Here is a 23,025-nt window from a genome sequence, read left to right as displayed (position 1 = left end):
TTAGGCATGTTGTCCCTTTACCTCAGGGAGGTCAGCCTGATGACCTGTCTACTCAACTCAGCCCCATCTAGAGTCTCAGTGGCCCCAGTAATGTTGAGAAGCGTTCTTTCAGAGCAGACTCAAGATAGTAGCGTCAGAGGTCCCAAGCAAATGAAGGGCGGGGTCAGCTGGGGGTTGGGGGGGTGGATAGGGACAGAGGCAGGGAACCAGATACCATGCTGCTGAGAAGAAAAAAAAGACATTGGTTTAAGTCAGGAAACAAAAAAAGGGAACTGAGTGGCTGTGAAAGGGTGGGGTTTGCTCAGACTGTCCTTCCTCTCTGGACTGTAAGAATATGTCTCCAGGGCCAGTGTCGTCTGAGATCGAGTCACACCTTCAAAGTTCTGGCATCTCAATGCATCTGGAAAGCTACCTGCATTAAGTCAGGACTGAGGTGGGTCTGGGGCATGGCAGGGGCTGGGCAGCAGTAGCAAATACTTTTCATAGGACCTCTGAAGGCCAGCAAGAAAGCGTGGCTGGTGCCATATCCTCTGCTGGCAAAGGAGGCTGACAGAGGGTGGGAGTGTCATCAGCACAAGGCCCTGGCGGTCCTTTGAATGATCAAAACAAGCTGTAAGGGTCCTTTCTGAGTAGGGTCATGAGGGGAACAAGAAGATAAAAAAGTGGCATGAGGTGACCATCTGAACAGGCAGCAAATAGTGGAAACGGGCACATTAGCAAAATTTGGCAGGCTAGTAATATTGTTAGTGGCGGTAAGACAAAAATAAGCCATCTGGTGAAATATTGTTTGAAGGCCCAAAATGTATACTTGTGTCACTGTGGCCCTTAGAAGAAGAAAATCTAAGAGGCAGATTGAAAGAGCAATAAAAGCTCACATGCCGCAACAGGCTCTCAACCTGTGTAAACTAGGGAAAAGCATTATCTAAGCCAGGGTGTAAGCTACCTGCCTTGGGCTGCATTGGGCCCATGTTGCCTGGAGTGGGCTGGCTTATTGGAATGATTGTATGTGCACCAACCTCGTGGTAATGAGGGTAAGAGCCTGGGCCAGAAGAAAACAGCCTCAGCCTCAGCCCAGACAGTATGGCCAACCCTTGAGGTCATGGGGAAGGTTTTTCGTATTATCATTGCCTGCCATGTGCACGGCTTTCTTTTCTCTTGTTTTCGTCATTTCTCCTCTCTTTTTCTCTCCTCTCCTTTTCTCTTTCCACCCCCTCCTCCTTCCTCTCCTCTTCCTTTCTCTACTTATACACCCCCCTCCTTTTATCTTGTTCATTACCACATCCCAGGGACAGAGTCGTGCTTAATACATAATTGCTGAATTGCATTGTATTCTTTCCCTTTTCTTCCTCTGCTCTTTTCCCTTTTTTCTCTCCCCCTACTTTTCTACTACCTTCCCCATAGGATTGTTGTGAGCAGGAACTGTGTTAATATACATAAAACAGTTAAAACAAAGCTTGGTAATAGTAAGTACTAACATCTCCAGGTTTACTATTATTTTTATTCCGCCTGAGACCTGCTAAGTGTCCCCAGAGGGCCTGCCTAGAGCAAATGATGTGAAATTTAGAATAAAAGGATGCTGGCCTTGATCAAGACATCCTTGGATGGGCTATTAGACCTCCAAAGGGAATCCTGGTCCATATCCTGGTCACACAGTCCTCCAAGCTCAAAATCTCGATGCCATGTTGTGCGTTTCCAGAGGCAGGCCAGCAGCAAAGCCTAGAGGCAGGGGTCTGTAAAGCTGTGGTACTGTCCTCTGTGCTGTTAGTTGTGTGCCAGTTCTGCTCCTTTCCTTAAGCCCCTAAACCAAGGGTGCTATAACCTCTCTGGAGCCTCAATTATTTGATAAAACAATGTCACCCTCCAAAAAAAGCCATAAGATGCAAATACTCATGGACGTAAAGCATTCTATCAAAACAGTGTCCCTTAAGGCTAGCCCTATGTGCTCTATTCTGACCCCTTTTATATTCAGACTATTTAAACGGTTTGTGTTAAAGTCTAAATTCCTGTTGCTTATGGCCAGTGATGTGTTTATGTAGAATCCTTTGTAAACTCTTTATGGTGAGAACTAATGCAATTTCCTGTCCACTTCTCGGGTCTCAGAGCAATTTGAAATTATCAGCACTATGATTTACTATTTCCATTTGAGCAAATTTCCTATAGAGAATTTCCTTTCAGTGGACTAGACCCATACCAGGAAGTGACTTAGGTATAAAGGGAATATATGCCTTTTGAAAACCAGTTTGGATGTTCTCCAAAGAGTCACCAGATACCTGCTGCTTTTTGCCCAAAGATGCTATATTGAGATCAGATCGATAACTCTTGGGAATAAGGAAGAGCTAGAATTTTCAGTAAGTCATTGCTCAACAAAAATCTAGAGACAAAACCTTGACCTAATTCACTCCAAAGCTGCTTGGTTATGCAAATGAGGCCATCAGGGGAGGGGGTGAGAGAACTCCTCTGAGGACCCAGAAACAAATGGGCCACGTGTGACTTTCAGTTTCTATAGAGGTTCATGTGCACTGAGGGAGGGTGTTTGAAACACAAAAGCCTTAATTCCAGGCTTTTCTTCTCACTCTCCGAGAACCATCACCAGAGGCCTTAAGAGTTATTGTTGGTTATTTGAACCTCAAAAAGATCACTGCATTGCTTTCCTAAAAGAAAAATAAACTATAGTCAGTACAGCTCATCCCTAGAAGAAGGAAATTTTAGAGTCAAGATAAGTTAAATTGTAAAAAAAATAAGTTAAATTGTAGACAAGTTGGAGTTTGGAATATACTGGATTTCAAGATCACTGGTTCAATGAAAAACACAGGTTAGTCTGCAATAAAAACAGAGTATAAAACTGATTAGAAATGGAGCAGAAAATAAGGGAATGGGGAAAGCAGGCTCTCAAAAACTACTATCTGGAGTGGAAATTGGTAAAATGCTTCTGGAAACTATTTTGTCAATGTGTTTCAAAATGCAAAATGCATATACTTTTTGACTTGGTGAATAATGCTTGTATAGAGATCCTAATATCATGGAAAGATAATCAGGAATATTGTTAAACAAGACCTTTGGATATTTTGGGGGAAAAGGTGTGTTGGTTGGATGGATGGGTAGTTAGATAATGTTAATAAATATAAGTAAACAATAAATAGCAGTATGATCTCAAATATAAGAAAAACACACAGGAAAAATGGAAGGTACTATGCCCAAATATTAATGCCTCTGGATGAGTTTATAATCAATGTTTTATTTTTAATATTTTTGTACTTGAAACATATTCTTAAAAATTCTTAATGTTTATTTTTGAGAGAGCAAGAGAGAGAGTGTGTGAGCATGGGAGGGGCAGAGAGAGAGGGAGACACACACAGAATCTGAAGCAGGCTCCAGGCTCCAAGCTGTCAGCACAGAGCTTGACACAGGGCTCAAACTCACGAACCACGAGATCATGACCTGAGCCAAAGTCAGAGGCGTAACCACTGAGTCACTCAGTCACCCCTTAAAACATTTTTCATAATGAACATGTGTTATTTTGTTATTGAAGGAAAAATAAATAAAATGCTTAAACCAGGGAAAACAAAAACTAAACCAAAAAAGAAGGCCAAAAGGCTACTCAAGTCTGGAGTGAAAGATGGACACCCCAGTAGTCACCTAGAGAGCAGAGGGATAGTGCTGAAAGTATTATCACGAATCCGATGCTGAATGCAGACTTACAGATTAGCTACCTGGCTCTCGTGTAAAATATTAACATGAAGATCCAGAAGAACCAGAAACCTGAGACCTCTTGGAGAGGACTACAGCAGATGAGAATTTCCCTGGTTAACATGCAGCCAGAAAACTGATTTTGGCTGGAGGGCTCCATCACAAATTTCATCCCCTATCGTGCTGACCATGAAGCTTATCAAATAATTAGGTTTCATTGGTGCCTGAATAGGGCTTCTTGGGAACTTATCGAGAGTAATTAGGTTTCTTCGTTGCTACGGTTATATTCAAAAGACTTCTCTTCTGGTTCCAAGACAAGGAAATACTCAGTGAAAATCTCAATCAGGCCCTGAGAGATACTTCTTGGGACTGAGAAGAGATTTTGTTGATAAAATTTAGCCTATGATACTCTAATTTCTTTTTTAAAATTTTTAATGTTTTTTTTAAATTTATTTCTGAGTGAAAGAGAGAGCACGTGAGCAGAGGAGGGTCAGAGAGAGATGGAGACATAGAATCTGAAGCAGGCTCAAGGCTCTGAGCTAGCCATCAGCATAGAGCCCAACGCAGGGCTCAAACCCACCAATTGTGTGATCATGACCTGAGCCGAAGTCGGATGCTTAACCAACTGAGCCACCCAGGGACCCTGATACTCTAATTTCAGATAGTTGATAATTATACCAGGTATCATAGTAAAACATCAGGAAAATAGGACTGAAATGGAAAGAAGGGGTAACACAAAGCACGTAAGCCAACAGATAAGCTAGCCCTGGGTTTGCCACTTTGAGTAACTGAGAATTCATTCTGAGAGTGGAAAACTATGATCACGTGTACAAGGATGTCCACGGCAGCATTGTTTATAACTGAAAACAATCAACCTAAATATCCATCAGTAGGAGAATGGATAAATAAACTGTGATGTATTCATCATTTAAAATACTTTAGCCATATAAAAATAGATCAAAATGTATGAACTAGAGCTACCAAGGAAAATAAATCATAAAACATTATGCTGAGAAAAAAGCAAGTTGCTGAAGGATGTGTACCACTTCTATAAAAATGTAAAACATGCAAGCCAATACTAAGTATCTTTTATGGATATTTACATATGCAGTAATAATAAAGAAACATGCCTAGGAATGATGAACACCAAATTCAAGACATCGATAATCTCTGAGGAAGGAGGGGAGTGATTGTAGAGGAGTGTACAAGGAGGTTGTGACTCTATGGATGGTATTTTACTCGTGAAAAACATCAGAAGCAATTATGGCACAATGTTAGGATTTTATAGAGCTAAGCGGTGCATTTCTGAGTATAGTGTTATTCTCTGTACTGTCTATTTGCAACATTTCATAATATAAAAGAAAGTACATTCAATCAAAATTTTGTATTCACAGTGTGCAGTAACAACCCTAGGGACAAAGAGTATGGATGGGGGTTCCACCTAAATCTTGTGTTTTTATCTCATCAACAATGAAAAATACTGAACCAATTAGAATCTTCTTGTGGAAGATTTAAAATGTAAGAAAATCTGGTAGGACTAAGAAGAGTCCACATGTAGGAAAAAGCACAGTTGACAGTTAACAGGGATAAATCATCCTTTCTAGCTTGGAGGATTATTGCAGGGAAAAATGCCCCCAGGATCCTGCACTCTCTCTTATCCCCTGAACTTACCATCATTTCCTCTTTTGCCAAATGGTCCTAGATGCAAAGAGGTCTGTCCCAACTACTCTTTGATGATAGCTGAGGGGATGACAGGGTGCTGAGGTGGATAACATCGCAACTCATTGAAGCCAAAAAAAAAAAAAAATCCCTCTGGGAGGCAGTGAGGTAGGTATCACAGAAACAAGGGCTATGGAGTCCCAGATGGACGAGGTTGGGCAAGTTGTGTGACCTCCATGAGTCTCACTTTCTTCATCTGTTTGTTGTGAGAAATAAATGAAGTAACGAGTATAAAATTCCGGATCGGTAGACTGCACTGAGGGAAACAGGAGTTCCCTTCCATTCCCCTGGGAGGAAAAGGGAATAGACAGACTCGTTTTGGGCAATTAAGTAATACTTTAAAGGAGAAATAAAGAGAGAATGATATTCCTTGGATACTCTGCCTAAGTGGCTATTTGAACTCTGACTGGGTATTTCTAGCTAGCATCTTCTGTACTCTTCCCAGTCATAGGCATGCTGTGTAGTCTTCTGAACTTTGCTCTGGTGTTGTTCCTAATAGTGTTTACTCAACCTGAGCGATAATAGGACCAAAGGTGGTTTAGTTTACCCATCCTGCGGGTGCTTTTCGAATTAGTTCCTTATGATAGTACAGTTTGTAAGATGGCTGAACTCTTACTAACAAGCACCCTCTTTTTGAATTCTGCTGCTCCATGGGGAGCTGGGAGGCTGCAAAGGGTGTCCACATGAAAATTCTTGCATTTGTAGTTTAATAAAGAGAACATTATAATACTGGAATTCTAAATTTTAAATGAAGAGCTCTATATCTTTCTGTTACTTTTCCTCTTCTTTCTTTATATGAACAGCAGGGACTCTGTGTGTGTGTGTGTAATATTCATGTCACTTCCGGTTTCCACCCCCACCCCCACTCCCTGAGTGAACTGTAGGGTCAGCCCTCACCATGCATCTTTTTGTGGTCAAATTGACTCTGTCAGCTGCAGAAATAGAAAATTTAGAACCTTCCACAGTAAGTACCTAAAGAAGTTGCAACTGCCCTCTAAAGCAGAGTGTCCATCACACACCAACCTTCAGAAAGACATAAAGGCAGATGCACCTTCTTTCACATCATTGGTGGATGGATCAGTGATGACTAAGGAAGAACTACCACATTTTCAGACTGTGTGTGCAGGGACTGCATCACAAGGAATAGGGGGAAAGCTATCAACGAGGGAAAAACTAGACCTTGGAAATCCTGGTAATCCTTCAGCTCAATGATCTAGAAGTAGATGCCATTTCACCCCTTGCTCAGGGGGGGTGATGGCTAGTGAGAGGCTTGCTTACTTCCTCATACTTAGACCAGCACTAAACCCTAGCCCAACACAGACATTTTAAAGAGAAGAAGGCTTCCTCTTGTACAAACTGGATTTGTTCTAAAAGAGAAAAAGAGCAGAGGCAGCTTCCAGAAGGACCTGTTTTATAGGAAGTAAGAACAAACGCCAAGACTGAAGTGGATGCCGGGTCAGAGCAGGGAATGTGTCCATCAAGAGCTTGCAACAAAGCTAAAGGTAAAATGATGGGTGTGCTTTACTCAGCTAAAAAAAAAAAAAAAAAGCAAATTTGGATGCAGTTTTTTGGGGTGCTTCTGATCCAATTTACTGGTCATGCTGCTCAATTCCTTTAGGGTTTTATCTTCTCTAATTTGAGTCTCTTTGATTGCAAAAAGGTACTTAATTGGAATTCACCATGGGAAAAAATGTAATATTGTTACAAGGATCTTGATGAGTTGACAATTCTTGAGAATATAGTATTATTACTTTACTATCACTATTTCCGGGAAAGTGAATAATTTTAATGTTGAAGGAAATTTCTGTGGGCTTTGAGCTGAATCTGTGTTAGAGAGGACTCTGCTTGTAAACTCTTATCAGTTTGTCACTACTGTGAGAGACCATGTAAATCAGCCAGTCAGGGAGCTGTGTGACATGGTGCGGGAAAAGGTTTGCCCCTTTGCCTAATTTTTCTCTAAAGATCATTTATAAACCATTGAATTAATCTACCAGCAAAAGAGAGTAGCATTGACATGGTGGATAAGTGACAAAGTGATCATTCTGAACGTCCGTGGTGTTCCTTTAACCTATTTAACCTATTTTTGCATCCCCAGTATGATAATAGAACCTTCTCCACCACAGGAAAGAACAAAATAACGGTGTGGATAGCCTCAGACTTTGATAAAAACCACTCCCTTGCTCTCCTGATGTGAGCAATAATCTGTGCTTGACAGGTAGAAAAAAAACACTGACTTTATTCTGCATTCATGGTGCCACCAAAAGCATAAGGAGTTTAATTTTTTTAAATGTCACACTCCCTTAAGGAAAACACCCACCTGTAACAAAATTTGAGGGAGTATGGTGATTTTTTCAACACTTATTTTGCTCTGTTTTGTGACAGCATTTATATTCTCACCTTATCTTTCTAAGGAAGGTTTGAAATTAGTAATATACAATTGTGCATAAATCAAGCAAATAACTGATACAAAGAGTGTTTTGTGTGAATAAAAAAGCCAGTCGTGACTTTTTGTAACTTTCTTTGCATTTCTGTACTCAGTTACCCAAACTGAATCTTTCTGGAATATTGTAAGTTTGGAGAGGGAAGATAGTTGCATCAATTTTGTATTACACTGTCTAAAAGAAACAATCTAAGAAAAAAAAAAAGAAGGAAAAAAGCCAAAAACCAAAAACAACTCCCTCCTCAAAAAATTGGTTTTCAATTTTAGAACAAAGCTTCTATCTTTTGTAGCTCAGCCAGTGGTTGACGGGAAAAATCAGTTGGGCGGCAGTTAGTGTATGTCCATAACTGCAGGTGCAGCCTCCGTATCCTTATTAGACCCCTTGGTTACAGAACCCAGTGGGACAGTGTTTGAAAAAATTACATTCGCTGTCTAGGAAACTGGGAACTGAAAGTCCAATATCCGCCTCAGTGGAGTTCTGGCACCTGCATTATCCCTTCTGGGAATATCAGAGTCAACAGCTGCACAGAGACTTTTCTGTTCACAGATATTATAAAGGGGTGGTTAGTATAAAACTGCCTCTAGACATTACCAAGCACACAAGTACGTGTCATTTAACATCCAGAGCGTTCCCTTGTCTTATACAAAAAGCCTGTGTATGTGAACTCACAATATCGAACTGGTTCTCCCAATTCAATGTCGATCCATTACACCTGAAAACCCTCAGATTTGGGGACTGTGGAAGGAGGATGTCAAGGTAGGAAGGAGGCTCTTTGTTAGCTTTGCACATTTCTGCTCCTTTTGAAACTGGATGGCCAGGCTGAGGGGAAACCAGGAAGGATGAAGATTAATGATCTGGGTCCTCAAGAACTTTCATTATCCACAGCACAAGTGAGCTTCAGAAAGAAGAAGCTATGGCTTCAGTGATACTGGAGAGCATCTTTCTGAAGCGATCCCAACAGAAAAAGAAAACATCACCTCTCAACTTCAAGAAGCGCCTCTTCCTCTTGACTGTGAATAAACTTTCCTATTATGAGTATGACTTCGAACGTGGGGTAAGTTTCTCTGCTGCGAAAAGTGAGTATCAAGGACCTGGCCTTAGATCTTCATTACGAGGAAGAAGAAAATCTTTGGTTGGAGGAGGGAGGTGGTAGGGACCTGATACATTTCAAACTAAGGAAAACGTTTCCTAGCCTAGAACTAACTACAGCCATGCTGGTGCAAAAATTCAAAGGTGCTAAGAAGCTGGCGTGGGTCGGGAGGAGGCTGAAATATTACCATGGAATCTTGTAATTGGTGATCATTCATTAAATGTTGAGAATGAAATCCAGGTCTTGAAAATTACTTCTTTACTTTTTATGGTAAAGGCACACAGAGTCATCCACTCTTCTATAGTATGTTATTTGGTAGTCAAAAAAATGTTAGATTAATAGATCTGGAAGGCGGTTTTTTTTTTTTTTTCAAAATGACAGATCCTGATATAGAATGTGGGTGTCACCTCACTATGTTGAATGATTAGATAACAAAATCTAATCATCTAGTTGCTTAATCACTCTTAATGTTTCTCCATTTTCTTCCTCATTCTCTTTCTCAGAGAAGAGGCAGTAAGAAGGGTTCGATAGATGTTGAGAAGATCACCTGCGTTGAAACAGTGGTTCCTGAAAAAAATCCTCCCCCTGAAAGACAGATTCCGGTAAGTAGAGGTCATTGTCAGAGCAGGAGTGGAGTGGTTAAGAAACTTGGAACACTTCAGTTCTCTGCAAATAAAATGGTGATGCTGTGCAATATAGTAAAGCTCCCTTATAAAACTCTTCACTCTGCTACATATTGGTTATATTGAGTCTCAGCATTTTCCTCCCAGATGCAGAACAACTCACTTAACCTTGAAAACTTCTAACATCAATTTTAAAATAATATATCAAATTTTCTGGGGTGCCTGGGAGGCTCAGTCGGTTAAATGTCCGACTTCGGCTCAGGTCATGATCTCACAGTTCGAATCCCACGTTGGGCTCTGTGATGACAGCCAGCTCAGAGCCTGGAGCCTGCTTCACATTCTGTGTCTCCCTCTCTCTCTGACCCTCCTATGCTCACGCTGTCTCTCACTCTGTCTCTCAGAAATAAATAAAACATTAATTTTTTTCTTTTTTTATAAAGATTTTATTTTTTTTAAATAATCTCTACACACAAGGTGGGGCTTGAACTCACAACCCTGAGATCAAGAGTCACATGCTCCACTGACTGAGCCAGCCAGGTGCCCCAATATTTCAAATTTTCAAACTGATGAGAGATTATTAGTTTTACTGTCTCAGATACCAGGATCGGATTTATAGGTTTGGGTTAGTCTGAAGGACAGAATCTAGGGCTCTGTGTCATGATATTCTTTAATAACTCACGACTTATTCTCCTCTCATTTCCCAGAGGCTTTCTAAGACATAATATCTACGTATTTCAGATTTGAATTTTTAAAAAATATCATTTATTATTTTTCCTTAATATAAACTCTAGAAAATACTTTAAAAAGCACAATAAAGAAGAAAAAACCATGCATAATCCCATTATCCAGCTAAAATAACAATTGTATGTTGGCATACAGAGTTTCAGATATTTTTCTCCACCAGCAGCACCATATATCCACACTAATATGTATGTTATACATTTATTTTTTATGTCTATTTTTTAAGTAATCTCTACAAGAAGCATGGAGCTCAAACTCACAAATCCAAGATCAAGAGTCACATGCTTTTCCACCTAAGTGTTCCAGGCGTCCCTATGTTAGGTATTGAAAACAAAGAATCATATTAAACATCTTGCTTTGTAACCTTTTTCAATTTAACAATATATGGAAAGTTTTCCCATGACAATAGATACTTTTTAATAACATTATTTTAATGACTATGTGGTATTCTCTATTATGAATATATTGCAATTTGTTTAAGTGATTTTAACGATACATTTAAGTTGTTTCCAATTTGATATTATAACCATGTTGAGAACATACTTGCATACATCTTTATGTACTTTAGCTATTCATTTCCTTACAATAACTTCCTAGGAGTAAAATGTTGTTCTTCCCTTTATTAAATTTGCACAATTTGGTTATGTTTATCTTTTTATTCTATTTTATTTTCTAGAAGTGGAATTTAAATTTCATGCACTCCTACAAGCTATGTATGAGAATATCTCTATTTCTCTACATTCTTTCCAATGCCAGAAATTTTAAATATTTGTTAATTTGGCAGCCAGGAAAAGTCATATTTCATTTCTGACTTTTTAAAAATTTAAAAAAATTTTAATGTTTTTTATTTATTTCTGAGAGAGAGAGAGAGAGCAGGGGAGGGTCAGAGAGAGAGGGAGACACAGAATCTGAAACAGGCTCCAGGCTCTGAGCTGTCAGCACAGAGCCCGATGCGGGGCTCGAACCCATGAACCGTGAGATCATGACTGAGCTGAAGTCGGACACTTAACTGAGCCACCTAGGCGCCCCTCATTTCTGACTTATTTTGCAATTTTTTGTTACTCATAAGGTTAAATGCTTATGTCTTACAGCTTATTTATATTTTTCCATATGTGAATTGCCTGTTCACTTTTTTGCCCATTTTTCTGCCAAAATGTTTACCTTATTGTTAGTGCTTTTTAAGAGCTCTTGATATATTAAGAGTATTAATCCTTCAGGTGCCTATGTGGTTCAATTGGTTGTGTCCGACTCTTGTTTTTGGCTCAGGTCAAGATCTCACTGTTCGTGAGTTTGAGCTCCATGTCAGGCTCTGTGCTGACAGTGCAGAGCTTGCTTGGGATTCTCTGTCTCCTTCTCTTCTGCCCCTCCTCTGCTCATTCTCTCTCTCTCTGTCAAAATAAACATTAAAAAAAGAGTATTAATCCGTTAACTGTAATATATGTTGAACACATTTTTCCCAGTTTTTCATTTATCTTTTAATTTTCGGTGTTTTTTACTTGTTCATTTTTACCATACTGGGTTTTAAAGTCTTTGCCATCAAATTACTTCATCTTTTTCCTAACGATTCTAACCTTTTGCATTATATTGGCAAGGCCTTGTCTCCCACAAGATTATATATATAGTCACTTATGTTTTTTTTCTCAGTCATTTGTAATTCCACTTTTATATTAACCTTTTGAATCAATCCAGAATTTACTTTGGTGCATGGTGTGAAAGAGCCACCTAACTCTCCCTCAACTTACGTACCAATATCAATGGTAAAATGTTTGTCCAAGCACCACTGATTGAGTAACCTCCCTTTCCTTGATGGTTTGAAATGCCTGAGATTTTTTTTTTCAACATGTATGTGCTGGTTTCTATTGATATGTGTCTTTACTGGGTTAAAGGATGCAATCTCTAATAATAAGAAGTTTCTGTGCAGGAAAGTCTTCTGGAGCCACTGCAAAGTACTCCCAGTACTGAAGGAAATCCAAAAATGGGCAATATATCAATCAATAACTACGCATTATTTTTTTAAGTTGTTATTTTAATTCCAGTTTGCTAACATGCAGTGTTATATTAGTTTCAGGTGTACAGTATAGTAATTCAACAGTCTCATACTCTCCCTGTGCTCATCACAAGTGTACTCCATAATTTCCATCACATATTTAACCCAACACCCACCCACCTCCCCTCTGGTAACCATCAAATTGTTTTCTATACTTAATCTGTTCCTTGCTTTGGCGCTCTCTCTCTCTCTCTCTCTCATTTTTTCCTTTGCTTGTTTGTTTTGTTTCCTAAATACCACATGTGAGTGAAATCATATGGTTTTTGTCCTCTGTCTGAGTTATTTTACTTGGCATTATACTCTCTAGTTCCATCCATGCTGCAAATGGCAAGATTTCATTCCAGTACACACACACACACACACACACACACATCCCACGTTTTCTTTATCCATTTATTAATCGATGGACACTTCAGCTGCTTCCATATCTTGGCTATTTAAGCAATGCTGCTATAAATATAGGGGTATCCCTTTGAATTATCCCTTTGAATTATCCCTTTGAATTAGTGTTTTGTATTCTTTGGGTAAATATCCTGTAGTACAATTGCTGGATCATGAGGTAGTTCTATTTTAACGTTTTAAGGAAATTCCACACTGTTTTCCACAGTGGCAAAGTGTGTTTTCTTCTTTCATTGCAGAGAAGGGGTGAAGAATCTAGCGAAATGGAGCAGATTTCAATCATTGAAAGGTTCCCTTACCCCTTCCAGGTAAGGTATTTTCTCTCACCAGCTCTCAAAGGTACCCACAACATAATAGTTAGGGATGGAGGGGTGTCTGGGTAGCTCAGTCGGTTAAGTGTCCGACTTCAGCTCAGGTTATGATCTCACTGCTTGTGGGTTCAAACCTTGTGTTGGGCTCTGTGCTGACAGCTCAGAACCTGGAGCCTGCTTCAGATTGTGTCTCCCTCTCTCTCTGCCCCTCCCCCACTCGCAGTCTATCTCTTTCAAAAATGAATAAATGTTAAAAAACTTGTTTTTATAAATTAGGGATGGAGTGCAGGCGCAGTGAATAATACTATGTCCCAGTGAACAGAAGCTGAGGTGGACAAGGAAGCTCAAGTGAGAAATGAGACTGACATGGGCTAAGAGTGTTTATTTTTTTCTATTTTCCCAATTTGACACAGTACCTTTTAGTCTTTACACCTCAAAGAGAATCCATAATCGCACTAATTGTATTATGGTGTGTCTTGTCTATGGTAACTACATTGAGAAAGATGCTCTGTTTGTTGAGTGAGGATTTCACTTCCTTCTGGTTCTGCCTATCTGTCTAATGGTGGTCATGTGGGTTGAAAAGACAAAAAAGGGGAGGGAAGGAGTAGTATTAGGAAGTTCAGTATGGGGAAGGCTTATTAGACTTATACATGAACCTAATTCTAATCTAGTCTGAAATAATGAAAAGTCACATAGACATCTATTTTGTAGGTGCATTGTAATCCATGAGGGAGAGCAAGAGCTTCAGATTCAATCTTCACTTTGGCTTGCTTATGTCCTGAAAACTCTGTAGGTCACATGATGTGAATATAGAAGCCTTTGCAAACAGTGAAAGCCAGAAAAGGAAGTGGAAAGTCTCAGGGGAGGGGGCTTTCTGTCATGGATTTATGAGCACAGCAAGACTAACAAGCAAAAAAAAAATTTGCAAGGATCTTGTTCACATCCTTGACTGTATCAAAATTTACAAAACCTATGAAGGAGGAGTGTTTTTTTAATAGTTTATTGTCAAGTTGGTTTCCATATAACACCCAGTGCTCATCCACACAAGTGCCCTCCTCCATGCCTATCACCCCCCTTCCCCTCCCCCCACCCCCAGTTTGTTCTCAGTATTCAAGAGTCTCTCATGGTTTACCTCCCTCCCTCTCCCCCACTCTTTTTTCTCTTTCTTCTCCCCCATGGTCCTCTGTTAAGTTAGGAGGAATGTTTTAGACATAGTTTTTACTACTGTTATCTTTCAACAAGATGATGTTGTTTGGCTGGGCTAGTGGATAATACCACTAATTAATTCAAATTAATTTACATTTGATTTCATAATCCACTATGCAATGTCTCTTAAGCCTGTGAGGATGGGAACTACATGTTTCATGCACCTCTATAACACCTAACACAATGCCTTGTACCTGTGAAGTTTTTAAAAAATACTGTTTGATTAGATGACAATGCTTAATATATACTTTACTCTCTTTGAAGTAAATATATAATTTACTCTTTTGTGGTCCCAAACTTGGTTTATTTTTGCAAGGGGAGGCCACTAGGGCGTGGGAGGAAAATTAGCCCCGAGTTAAAATTTTGTTTCATATTATAACCCATATGTACCAATCAGGACTTAAGTTATACAAATTATTACTTCACTTCCCTTCTATACAAACCTAAAGTTTAATACAATCATAAAATATTCTTTGTTGGATAAATATAAATACTGTCTCCACCAAGGGTAGAGGGAAATATTATGAACTACGTCTACACACAAATTGCAACACAAGTCAAGAAGATCTAGGACTATTTAAAAAGCTAAGAGCTTCTTTTTTTTAATATTTTAATTTATTTCTAGGAGAGAGAGAGACAGAGTGAGCAGGGGAAGGTCAGAGAGAGAGGGAGACACAGACTCTGAAATAGGCTCCAGGCTCTGAGCTGGCAGCCAGCACAAAGCCCGACGCGGGGCTCGAACCCACGAACCGAGAGATCATGACCTAAGTGAAAGTCGGACGTTTAACCGACTAAGCCACCCAGGCACCCCCCCCAAAAAAGCTAAGAGCTTCTAAAATCTACAATCCTGGATATGAATTGTTCAGGATTTATCAAATAATTCACATGACCCCAGCTCCACTACTGACTGAAGATCCTAACTTTGTTTTCCACTATGAATATACAAAGTTGTAGCTTAAGATTAGTTCTTTCAAAGACTTTCTTTTTTTTTTCTGAATCCTAACTGCTGAAGTCTTTGTGTCCATTGCCTCAGGTTGTATATGATGAAGGGCCTCTCTATGTCTTCTCCCCAACTGAAGAACTGAGGAAACGTTGGATTCATCAGCTCAAAAATGGTGAGAATTATTTGGAAAATAAACTCATTTCCAAAGAAAGAAGAAGCAAAGAAAGGAGAGGGAGAGGGAGTAAAAGAGAGAGAGAAGGGGGGGGCAGGGGGATAAGGAAAGAGAGATGGAGGGAGGGAGAAAATGAGAGAGAAAAGAAGAATGGATGGAAAGAGGGAGGTGAGAGAGAAGAAAGAAGAGGTAGAAGGGACAAAAGGAAAGAGAGGAAGGAGGGGGAAGGAGGAAGACAGGGAGGAAGGAAGGAAAGAAGATGATAAATTGTATTTTCTCCAATATTAGTGATACTATTGAGTTTAATATTTCATTATAGGAATAAAAGATAATGTACTAGACAAAGAGTTTCAATGCAGATCCACAATTATCTCTCTAGTGCAATTCTGCAATTGTAGGCACCTTTCTTTCCCTATCTATAAAGTAGTCACACTCTTTCCACCAACTACAAGGGTGGTGTGGTGTGGCATTCAATGGTTATTGCAAAATTTCAAATCCTAAGTGTAAAATATTTAGTTCCAAAACCTTAGATGATTATGAGAATGCTTGAAGTCAGAGCAGAGAAACTTTTTCCAAGCCCTCTTCTGCCACTAATAAGCTGGGTGACCTCTGGTAAATAGGCCAACAAGCTCTTTTTGAGGCTTAGTTTCTTCTGAAGTAGAAATAATAATGATGCCTTCCATACTTACCTCCAGGGTTGTCTTAATGATCCAATGAGGTCATGTATATGAAAGCACATGGAAAACTATAAAACTTTGTACAGGAAAGCACGGTACATCTCTTTCATGGGTAAATATTTTTTAAGGAACTATTTCATGTTCCTTGTTTTGTGAGGACTTAAGCTTCCACATAGTTTCAGCATTTCACAAAGACCATACAACGTGCCCAGATAAACTTGACTCTAAAGGCTTGCAGCACAGGATGCATGCGCACATATTTGTGTGTATATATAGCCACATGTCAAGTGACTGAGAGATTAACTGGTTGAGTTGACATCAGGAAAGGCTGCCTAGAGAAACAGGAAGGATGGCAGACTGATAACAACATGGTTGGGTTATTGCATGACAGCCCTTTGTCTTAACATTTAGATTCTGATATTCGGTGGCTCACCATTCCACCCTTATTCACTCCCTTGAGTGCAAGTCTGATTGGCCAAAATAAAAATCACCAAATCTTTCAAGCTGAAAGAGGAGAGAAGAAAGTAAGCAAGGGGTTATTTATTGAATTCTTGCTTATGTGCCATACACCGAGCTAGGTATCTTATATTTATCATCTCATTCTCATAGCAAACTGGGGTTAAAAACAACAATAATAGGGACGTCTGGGTGGCTCAGTTAGTTAAGTTTCCGACTCTTGGTTTCAGTTCAGGTCATGCCCTTGGGGTTTATGAGTTCGAGCCCCCCATGGGGCTCTGGGCTGGCAGCATGGAGCCTCCTTAGGATTCTTTCTCTTCCCCCTCTCTCTGCCCCTCCCCAGTGCTCTCTCTCTCTCAAATCAAACAAACAAAAAAACTTTAAAACTTAGAAAAAACAATAATAACAACACTTAATAAGCACTTATTATGTCCCAGTCTCTGTGCAAAGTGCTTCAAATGTACTAGCTTTTAATTCTCATGATAAGCTTATGAAGTATGTATTATTCCCCTATTTATAGATGAAGGAACTGAGGTTCAAAGAATTTCAGTAACCTGCTCATGGTCACATTCATGGGCACACTGGGTGTTAAAGCTTGGATTTTTACCATATCCCTAGATCTGAATGACTCTAGAACCTAGGTTTAGTTCATAGATTCATGATGCTTTTTTCTCAAGCCCAGAAATTATACCTGTAGTTAAGCTGCAAGATATTCTAGAGTAAGGCCATGCTGAGATGGCAAATTGGTGATCTTATACCACAAAGTCCAGTTCTTGGGATTTTTTTTTTTGCATGTATTGAGGTAAGAGGCCTGCTTTAACCCTAGAGGCACAAAATGAGCACACAGAAGGCATATATGATTGTATTTCTTTGGTTTCTCTCCACAGTGCCTCATGCAGTGCTTTCCACACAGAAAGGGACCAATGGTTGTGCTCACTTATATTTCTGTAATACAGTAAACAACCACCACTAACTTGGGCTCCATGTTTATGGACAACTAGGATTTAGTTTGGAAATAGGGGAAAGTGGGACATACTGAAGGAGAACCAGAAGAGGAGGGAAAAAAAAAGTGACCCGTGCAAGTTAGTAACTCCCTTACACTTAAACTAAGGGCACTAACCCCATCATGAAGACTCCATTCTTATGACCTAATTACCTCCCTAAGTCTCCATCTCCTAATACCATCACATTCAGTGTCTTCATCATATGAATTTCATGGAGGGGACATGAACATTTAGTCCATAACAGATAAATGTTTTTGCAGTTCCCTCCTAAGTAGCTAGAAATACCAGCACTGGATTAGCCAACAAAAGAAAGGGTGTCATCTTTAAGGAACCCCTCAAGAGGCAGGCATTATTTGGGAATATAGGGTGAGTTCCTAATGAGTCTTCTGGAGGGAGACAGGGCAGAAAGCATTATATGCCTTCATTAGCATATTAGCATAGTTTAGTTTCACAGAACAGCCAGTTATTGCTTACTATTTCTTGGCAGGTCTGCCAGTGTGCAGACCTAAACCGGAGGATCTTCAAATCCCTGGGTGAAGAGTAATGGTGGGGGAAGGGAGGGGCTGAGAATGGAGGTAGTGAGAGCAATCAGTCCTGGCTGGCATCTGGAATGTTGTTCAGAGCTTCCAGTGCCTGGTAATAATAAAAGACAGACTTGGTTGGTTTTATTATTGTTTTGGGTTTTTTTTTACTATTTTATTTTATTTTTTATTTTTTCAGTAGTTTATTGTCAAGTTGGTTTCCATATAACACCCAGTGCTCATCCCCACAAGTGCCCTCCTCCATGCCCTTCACCCCCTTCCCCTCCCCCCACCCCCATCAGACCTTGGTTTGTTCTCGGCATTCAAGAGTCTCTCATGGTTTGCCTCCCTCCCTCTCCCCCACCATTTTCCCCCTTCTTCTCCCCCATGGTCCTCCATTAAGTTCCTCTTAATCCTCTATACGTGCAAACACATGGTATCTGTCTTTCTATGCCTGACTCATATTTTTTAGCATTTTATATTTTATTTTTTTAATGTTGCATTAAATTTTTAAAATAGTTTATTGTCAAGTTGGTTTCCATATAACACGCAGTGCTCATCCCCACAGGTGCCCCCCTCCATGCCCATCACTCCCCTTCCCCTGCCCCCCCACCCCATCTGCCCTCAGTTTGTTCTTGGCTTTCAAGAGTCTCTCATGGTTTGCCTCCCTCCCTCTCCCCCACTATTTTCCCCTTCTTCTCACACATGGTCCTCCATTAAGTTCCTCCTAATCCTCCTATACGTGCAAACATATGATATTTGTCCTTCTCTGCCTGACTTATTTCGCTCAGCATAACTCTTGTTCCATCCATGTTGCTACACATGGCCTGATTTCATTCTTTCTCATTGCCATGTAGTATTCCATTTTATAGATAAACCACATCTTCTTGATCCATTCATCAGTTGGTGGACACTTAGGCTCTTTCCATGTTTTGGCTATTGTTGAGCGTGTTGCAATGAACATTGGGGTCCATGTGCCCCTATGCATCAGCACTCCTGTATCCCTTGGGTAAATTCTTAGGAGTGCTATTGCTGGGTCATAAGGGGGTTCTATTGTTAATTTTTTGAGGAACCTCCACACTGTTTTCCAGAGGGGCTGCACCAGTTTACATTCCCACCAACAGTGTAAGAGGGTGCTGGTTTCTCCACATCCTCACCAGCATCTAGAGTTCTCTGATTTGCTCATTTTAGCCACTCTGACCGGTATGAGGTGGTATCTCAGTGTGGTTTTGATTTGTATTTCCCTGATGAGGAGGGACGCTGAGCATCATTTCATGTGTCTCTTGGCCATCTGGATGTCCTCTTTGGTGAAGGGTCTGTTCCTGTCTTCTGCCCATTTCTTCATTGGATTATTTGTTTTTTGGTGTGGAGTTTGATGAGTCCCTTATAGATTTTGGATACTAGCCCTTTATCTGATACGTCATTTGCAACTATCTTTTTCCATTCCTTCTGTTGCCTATTAGTTTTATGGATTATTTTCTTTGCCATGTAGAAGCTTTTAATCTTGATGAGGTCCCAGTAGTTCATTTTTGCTCTTGATTCCCTTGCCTTTGGGGATGTGTCAAGTAAGAAATTGCTGCAGTTGAGGTCAAGGAGGTTGTTTCCTGCTTTCTCCTGTAGGGTTTCGATGGTTTCCTGTCTCACATTCATGTCCTTTATCCATCTTGAGTTTAGTTTTGTGTATGGTGTGAGAAAATGATCTAGTTTCATTCTTCTGCATGTTGCTGTCCAGTTCTCCCAGCACCATCTGTTAAAAGAGGCTGTCTTTTTTCCATTGGATGCTCTTCCCCGCTTTGTCAAAGATTAGTTTGCCATATATTTGTGGGTCTAATTCTGGGTTCTCTATTCTATTCCATTGGTCTATGTGTCTGTTTTTGTGCCAATACCATACTGTCTTGATGATGACAGCTTTGTAGTAGAGGCTAAAGTCTGGGATGGTGATGCCTCCCGTTTTGGTTTTCTTCTTCAATATTACTTTGGCTATTCGGGGTCTTTTGTGGTTCCATACAAATTTTAGGATAGTTTGTTCTAGTTTTGAGAAGAATGCTGGTACAATTTTGATTGGGATTGCTAAAGAATTCTCTACAGACAATGCAACCCCTTAGATTCCACCTCCATCTGACTAGGTCCCACCACCCTGTACATAGTATGATGGTGAAGGGGAGTGATGAGAAGTTAAAGGGTGAAGCTGTAGGCAGGGGACGGTGGTTAGTAGTCTTCCAATCCATGTTTAGAAAAGCATCAAAATAGTACTTAAAAAAAAAAACACAGCACTTTTGTTAATTTGCCTGTGAAATGCACCTGACCCCCAGAAGCTTCTAGGCTTCTCTCAAAGTCTTAAGTGAATGGAGTGTGACTAGCAAGCTCTTAAGGACTTGAGCTGGTCGCTCCAGAGGAAAACTTTGCCTTTTTAAAAAATTTTTAATGTTTATTTATTTTTGAGACAGAGAGAGACAGAGCATGAGTGGGAGAGGTGCAGAGAGGGAGGAAGACACAGAATCCAAAGCAGTTTCCAGGCTCTGAGCTGTCAGCACAGAGCCCAACGCGGGGCTCAAACTTGTTGACTGCAAGATCATGACCTGAGCCGAAGTTGGACGCTCAATTGACTGAGCCATCCAGGCGTTCCCACCTTGTTTTTATCTTTTAAAGAAAAGTTATGTGGACTTCTCCTTAGCAGTAAAGGCTGAGATGTGTAGGTCCTCAAATGTGCATGTTCTTAGACCAGCTGATCTCTTTTTGTCCCAATGTTAGTTATTGTCAATTATTTCAGTGTCTTTGCTCTGTTATCTGACAACTCGATCCGAAGATGACTTGTCTAATTGACTTCATGCTCAGGTTCTCGAGATGCTACAGTATTGAAAACAGTAATACCAATTCTTCCTATCTGCAAACCACTCTATTCTCTGCAAAGTACTTTGGCTTCTGGGAGGTCTTTTGAGCCTCATGACTCTGTGAAGGAAATGGAGGTGCTGTGTTTATCTCCTACAATGAGTTTAACCCACCGCGGAGGCCCTACAAAGACTGAAACCATGTTTATTCTAGAGGCAGAATCGCTTCATTTACTCCTGAGCTCCATTATATTGACTATTTTATGAACACAGAAAGCCTGATGCAGATATTCTCACTAAGGCAGATATCTTAATCTCACAAAACGATCACTCAGGTAGCTGGGACATTGGCATATTGAGACTGGAGTGAGTTTGGCATCAGGATATTGTTTCCGGTATCTGGAAAAGAACACCATAATCAACATTTTGCCTTACAGGAAGATTGTAGTGGTTACTGGGAAAACAGAGAACATTTTTTTTTTTTTTTTTTGTTCTTGGGCTCTGGAGACATCAGATATTCTTACCACAGTAGTCAGGAGATAGTCATCATGACAGACCACTGAAGAGAACTACACAAGAACTCTCCAGGGCCAGAGATATGAGCCAACTGGTTCTGAGCAAGGGGCAGTTATTTGAAGCTCACCACTAACCTTAGTCAAAGATGAAAACATGCTAATGGTGGATTCTTCAGAATGTCAGATATGATCTCTTTGTCTCTCTCTCCCATTACAGTAATCCGGTACAACAGTGATCTGGTACAGAAATACCATCCTTGCTTCTGGATCGATGGGCAGTATCTCTGCTGCTCTCAGACAGCCAAAAATGCTATGGGCTGCCAAATTTTGGAGAACAGGAATGGAAGTAAGAGATTTAATCAATATAATTTCTCCCTTTTTTGACCCTATCCACCACCCTTTCAAGGGGCTGTCAAACCCAGGTTTGTACATTTTGCCCACTGCACAAAGGGGCTTGGGAGAGGGGATTAGCGGGGGCTGAAATCCTGCTGGCACTCTGCTTTTGAAGCTGTGCAACCTGGTACAGGGCTGTATGCACTTAGACTTTTCGTAACTTTCCTAAAGGCACTGTATACAAAAGCTAAGTCCCTGATCAAATCTGTCCCTGGGCCCTTTCCTATGATGCATTCCATATCAACACTGGTTTCTTACTTTGTAGGTTTAAAACCTGGGAGTTCTCACCGAAAGACGAAAAAGCCCCTTCCTCCCACACCTGAGGAAGACCAGGTATACAGGGAAATTGGTGCCGCTACTGCTTAAATGGAAATGTACAGAGGCACCTGGGTGGCTCAGTTGTTAGAACATGTGACTCTTGATCTTGGGGTCGTTAGTTTGAGCCCCATGTTAGGCATAGAGATTAATTTAAAAATAAAATTAAAAATAAAAATAAATTAAAAAAAAAGAACCTTAGTCACACCCTGAAAACACACCAGTCTTAGAATTCCCAGAGGACTTAGTAATGTTAATTGGTGTTCTTGAGGAAACATGGGATTTGTCCTAATTAGGACTTCCTATTCAGTGATAAGATAGAGAGCTGCTGCAAAGCTCTTGGCAACGATTTAATCCAATCACCTGTTTAAAACAAAACAAATCTTGATATTTTTAAATGAAAAATATTTTCAAACATAAAGTTGTAAGAATTTCAAAGTGGACACCTGTACACCCAATACTTGATCCTACCACTGATATGTTATTATTGATTTTTTTGGTTACTTTTTGAAATCTAAAAACCTCTCTCATAATTTATAAGTAAGCAGGGCAGGAGTTGTTATGATCATTTTACAAACAAGGAAACTAAGATTCGGAGTCACTTAGTAGATCCATGTACTAGTTTAGTGCCAATGTTTACAGATCATGGCTGTTCATGGTTTTTGTCTGGGAAGTTGTAAAAATACTGGTGCCTGGGTCCTATCCCCAGAGATTTTGACACCATTGATATAGGAAACAGCCTGGGATCATTAGTCACCCTCTAGATAATTCTGATGTGCACTCCAGGCTGAGAACCCAGCATAGGTACTTGAAAACTGGTTGAATAAATGCTGAATAAACCTTTTTCAGATTCCTGATTTAGGGACTGGTGTCTCTAGTAAGCCAGAGAGTTGGGGGAGAAGAGCAGTGGAGAGAGCTTGATATCTAACCAAATTCC

The 23,025-nt window shown here is 40.1% G+C and overlaps 1 protein-coding gene across 2 annotated transcripts in view; it reads left to right on the top strand.

The window, feature by feature from the left end:
• The first annotated feature begins 325 nt into the window (after window positions 1–325).
• BTK (Bruton tyrosine kinase) overlaps window positions 326–23,025 on the top strand; it is a 32,637-nt gene continuing 9,937 nt past the window's right edge. The window contains exons 1-7 of one of the 2 annotated variants that reach the window (XM_039218105.1): window positions 326–433; window positions 8,733–8,901; window positions 9,441–9,539; window positions 12,987–13,055; window positions 15,298–15,379; window positions 21,598–21,726; window positions 22,039–22,106. In XM_039218105.1, coding sequence (XP_039074036.1) covers window positions 8,761–8,901; window positions 9,441–9,539; window positions 12,987–13,055; window positions 15,298–15,379; window positions 21,598–21,726; window positions 22,039–22,106 — 588 coding nt within the window. In that variant the 5' untranslated portion in view covers window positions 326–433; window positions 8,733–8,760. The remainder of the gene's footprint in view (window positions 434–8,732; window positions 8,902–9,440; window positions 9,540–12,986; window positions 13,056–15,297; window positions 15,380–21,597; window positions 21,727–22,038; window positions 22,107–23,025) is intronic. The other variant, XM_039218104.1, reaches the window with a different exon arrangement.

The sequence above is a fragment of the Hyaena hyaena genome, unplaced genomic scaffold, assembly GCF_003009895.1.
Source record: "Hyaena hyaena isolate Hyena2069 unplaced genomic scaffold, ASM300989v1 scaffold_744, whole genome shotgun sequence".
NCBI lineage: Eukaryota > Metazoa > Chordata > Mammalia > Carnivora > Hyaenidae > Hyaena > Hyaena hyaena.
This window is presented reverse-complemented; position numbering and strand designations above follow the sequence as displayed.